Here is a 5186-nt window from a genome sequence, read left to right on the forward strand (position 1 = left end):
GAGAGAGAGAGAGAAATTAAGAGAGGAAAAAAGTGAAGGCTAATTGTTATGACTTTTTCCTTGTAATCGTATATTAATATCTAATACGTTTTTATAGACATAATTTCATATTATGATAGTATCACGGTAATGATCATGGTAGTAAAACATGTATTACGAAGAAAAAGTCTTTATTAAGAGATAATAAATATGAGCGTTTATTAACTTTGTCACGGAAGGAACATGTGACGAAAATTTTAGCGTTTAGAATTCGATCCGTGAAAAGTAAAATCTACTTGGACTTCATTAAATTAAATATTAATTTAAAACTTGATTAATGTTTAATTGAAATTTCATTACACTATACTATACTGTAATGTATAAAATAGAATAAACAAAGAATAAAATTTTCGATCCCATAATTAATTATTATCTCGAAAAAATTCAAAATAATATAGAGTTTTTTTTCATTCTCGAAAAATTGAAAAATAATTAGAGAATTAAATACGTAATATGTGATATAATGAAATATGTTTCTGATTAATAATAGTATTAATAATAAGTACAACTATTTTAGAAAATTCGTAAATAAAGCCTCGTCCTGTTACTCAACTGCGTACGTAAGCGTGCGCGAATCTCTAGACTATTCTAAACGGATTTTCCGAGATCATGGCGTATCTCGGATGTTAGTGACGTTACCGCGAACCTTTTACGCTTCCGACAACCTGAGAAGACATTCACACAGTTGCGGTACGCAGACAGACAGAGAAAGAGAGAGAGAGAGAGGGAGGGGGGGGAGGGGGAGGGGGAAGAGATATGCTTCGTGTCTCGAGCACTCACAGGGTCGCCGTTGATGAACCAGCTGAGCGTGGCGTGTGGCTTCGACCTCGTCGAAGTGCAATTGAACCGCACGACGTCGCCGACTTGATAACGATGTTTCCCGGGTCGCGCCGTGATAACGGGTTCGTCTTCCGGGAGGGCTGAAATTATGTAGATATACGTAAAACAATCCGCTATGACAAAAAGGATGCGATGTTCTTCGATTAGACAAAACGATCGGGCTTTTAACTTGTCCACTCGAATATTTTTGTGCAATCCCGCTTGAACCATAATTTTCTATAATTTTGTTGCGGCCAGTTTAACTTGTTTACGCTTACCAATGTGGAAATTTTAATGGAGTAACACTTTACTGTAATTATTGCACTCAATATAATGCATTTAACTTTATATACGCTATATGAATAGAATGGATATTCAAACGTGCGCTCGGAGTAATCGGCGCAAAAATTGAAGCGATCGAGATCTTGTCCCTCGGTCCCCAGAGAGAATAAATCCCACAGAGAATAAATAATAATCGAATCGCGTCCCAGATTAAAAGGATTGGATGAAAAACCAGCTCCGGATCTTATTTAGACTTAAACGATTAAAGCTCCACATAGCTGTGGTATATAGAAAGCTTTTCAATCGATATTTTTCATACGATATTATTAATGAAGTGTTTAATTTGTGAAGAATATTGCGCAAGTGTTGGTAATATTCAAGCTAGGAATAATTAAAGATGAGAAGCAAGGGCAGATTTTACATCAATGAATTTAATGTTCATGGAAATCGCGATAAATAATTGAGAGCGAATATCGGTTTCGAGTTTGTCATGTCTGCGATTGAAGAAAAACGCTTCGTTTCCGCCGGCGCACGTTAATAATAAAGCAATTAAGACTAACGAAAAGTGTTTCAAACGATAAGTCGTAGACGCATTACCGTCTCAAGAATCATCAGTAATTCGTCACTGGTCGTAAGTCGATATTTTTGAGGGATAGATAATGTTCCCTCTCACAAATCAAAAACCAACGCGACGAAATTAACTCTTTCGGAGGTATTAGAACTGCGATTTGTTTTAATTCGCGCGTAAAGTGGCTTATGAAACCTTCAAAGCCGTTAAAATATCTAATCCCGCGGTAGAAAATCTCTCTTCTTCCTTTTTTTCTTCTTGAACATGAAACCGAAATCCCTTCATCAAATGATACGTATAAATCTTTGTCTCGGAATTAAACCGTTCCAAAAAATATCTCACACCGTGGTCTACACGTCAAATGTGATAAATCTCTTCTTCGCGGTTTAATTTTAATTCAAACATGAATAAGATCATGATTAGTCGGCACAATTTCTTTTTTCTTTTCGGTTGATCGTAATAACATTTGCTCGGATAATGAGAATCAGCGAGAAGAAAAATAGTAGCGTCGCCTTGTAAGGCTAAATCAACGACGCAATACCTCAAAGTTTGCGAGAGGCCTGGATTGCCATTATTGCGCGATTTCTTTGAAAGATAAAACTCTAAATTAATACTAATCTGTTCGCCCTCGCTTCTTACCGATTATCGTCATATCCGAATGGTCGGAAACGGTCTGGAAAGACGGTGCCTCCGCTGAAACCTCGCATCTGTAGCGTCCCGTGCTCATGAGGTTCACGGAACGAAGGACGACCATTCGTTGAGTGGATTCATGAACCTGAAAGACGAAAAAAGAGATGCATCCAAAAAAAGTTCTGCCAATAAGCGGGGAACATCTCTTAACATTTCCTCTAAGCAAAAAATCTTAAATAAATCAGGCGCGTGTACTTACAACATGTATTCATCTATAAAAAAATGAGAACACACGAGCTATGATCAAAAATAAATTCTTTTATAGAAAATTATAACAACTCGAATAGCCTTTTGAAGTAAATGGTTGTAGCAAGATACCAGCACATTTATTTGTTAAAAGAAGTTTGTCGTTTACGTGCTATCGTAATTACATGTGCTGCATGTCAGTACATGACATGCAGGACATTCTTCTAGTTAGAGAATTGCAATATTAAATCCAGCACCTTATAATTATACGAAATTCCTCTACTTTGAGTATTCCTCTTCTTAAGGTCGTATATATAATGGAAACTTCTCTGACATTAACACGGAATCGCTAATCGGCAGAATATTTTTTTTTGGGTGTAATATTGCGACATAACAATTCATCATGCTGTGAAAACTAACTCGATAAAAATGGAATTAAAATCTTTCTTAATGTAATTTGTTCTATTGATCAAAAAAATAGAACTGAAAAAACTACCTCATAGAATTATAAAATTTCAATTATCTCATATATTACGAAATGCATATTTCTAAAAATAAGTTCCTATATTATAGGAAAAAAATTATGTATTCTAGAAATTTTTTTGGAACATGTTGGAACACTTTTTTCATTTACAGTCACCTTCAATTGCAACCATAATTATCTGAATCAATTTGAATTAAAAGAGACACAAAACGTTATCAACACAAAACGTGTCCAACTGCCAAACTACGTATAATAATTTAATTTTGACTGCAAGACACGAAACTGTTATAAATATTCATCATCAAATAAGAAAGTCTTTTTGAAAAGTCTTTAAAAAAGCTTTTTGAAAGTTTTTTCGAAGAAAGTTTTTTTTTTTTTCATGATGTGCCTTCATCAACAAGATGAATACAGGATTTATAGGCATAATTTCATTAAGAATATTTTACTCATCCACCATAGAATTCTCTCTAGATCGATTGATTTTCACCTGTTTTCTGTGTTAAAAATATTTGAATGGTAAAATCTAACAGTGACGATAAAATTAAAACTGAAATGAAATCGTTTTTTTCAATTAAAAACACATTTTTTTCATACTACTGACATTAAAAAATTGGTGTCACGTTAGTATTAAAATTTCAATGGTGATTACGTAGAGAAGTAACTTGAGGATTAAGTTAAAAAAAAAAATTTTCTAATTGTCCTACTTTACTTTATTTTCCTACGATAGGAAAATTTACTTTTGGGATGCTCCTTGTACTATTAAATTGCTTTATCGACAATAGGAAGTTTTTGCAATACCATGTATCTAGATACAATAAACGCTAAAATCATGTTATTTAGTAGAACGTTACACACGCGCAGACTTTCCACTATGACGTTTACCATATCTGGATACATGATATTGTAAAAACTCCCTAATATCGTCCCATTAACTCTTTAAATTGCGTACAAATTCCGCATTTATAATGTTATTTCCGAGGACTGGATTTAATACCTAGTTTTCATGTTGCCTCTCTAAAGCTTGATAAATGAATGAAACAATACAATTGAGAAATATATATTCATCCTCCGCACGAAATGAACGTTCTTCCGACAATTTGTGTCGTTCCGCTAGTAGCCCAGTGAATCACTCATCATTCTCGGGCACAGAACTGGGCTTGCTCCAACGTAGTTTTCATACCACAGGAAGATGGAATTTTTTCGTATCACTATCAATGGCGTGGAAAACCGCGCGTGATATAGTCAGCGAGGAATTGAAATTATTGGAAATATCATTAACCTAAAAGAGGGAAACCGCGACCCCCTTGGGATCAATTTGTAATGCGTTATCTTTTGCGACGACGACGACGACGACGACGACGACGACTACGACGACGACGACGACAAGGACGAAAGGTAATTTTAGACGTGCCGCGTGGTGTGATGAAGACGCGCTTAACGAACAACGTCCCCACATTAAATTAGTGAAGAACGCGGGGTAGAAACAGGAGAAAGGGGATAGAGAAGGAGAGAAGCCAGGTCATCGTCGTCAGCATCCCCACAATTTTCATCTCCGCGCGCTGGGAGAGCATTTCACGATTCATTATACTAATCGATGTAATTATAAACAGCGATAACAACCAGGTAGACCGATAATTTCTAAGGGCGCTCCCGAGCGCCAATCTCGCGCGGGTGATTAATGTTAATATTAAGGCTCATTATGATCAAGATCGCGTACCGTGGTCGCCTCCTCGTCTTTGTTTATTCGCTGCTCGGCGCGCATAATGCAACATTAATCCGATGTCTTGACGTGAATGAAAAGCCATTTTGGCCGCGCGCGCCCGAGATGAGAATATTTCGGAAAAGCTGCTCCTGCATGTAATATTTATTTATTTATACAGAAATGGAAGCTAGTTCTTTTTGCAAATGTCGCTCACGACTGAAATACATGAAAGCATCTCTCTCTCTCTCTCTCTCTCTCTGAGAGGCAGAGAAAGAGGGAGAGATAGAGATTTGAAAATAAAATTTCGAAAATGAGATGTACAATTTTTATTTCTGAGAGAGAGAGAGAGAGAGAGAGAGAGAGAGAGAGGAGGGAAGGGGGAGGGAGGGAGGGAGGAGGAGAGAGAGTATTAGAAG

The 5186-nt window shown here is 36.4% G+C and overlaps 1 protein-coding gene across 1 annotated transcript in view; it reads right to left on the reverse strand.

Annotated features, from left to right (window-relative positions):
* LOC105622778 overlaps nucleotides 1–5186 on the reverse strand; it is a 159351-nt gene that overhangs the window by 14938 nt on the left and 139227 nt on the right. The window contains exons 2-3 of the mRNA XM_012204190.1: nucleotides 2348–2483; nucleotides 820–959 (exon numbers count right to left, since the gene is read on the reverse strand). Of these exons, the coding sequence (XP_012059580.1) occupies nucleotides 820–959; nucleotides 2348–2483 (276 nt within the window). The remainder of the gene's footprint in view (nucleotides 1–819; nucleotides 960–2347; nucleotides 2484–5186) is intronic.

Source organism: Atta cephalotes (assembly GCF_000143395.1).
Source record: "Atta cephalotes unplaced genomic scaffold scaffold00048, whole genome shotgun sequence".
Classification (NCBI taxonomy): domain Eukaryota; kingdom Metazoa; phylum Arthropoda; class Insecta; order Hymenoptera; family Formicidae; genus Atta; species Atta cephalotes.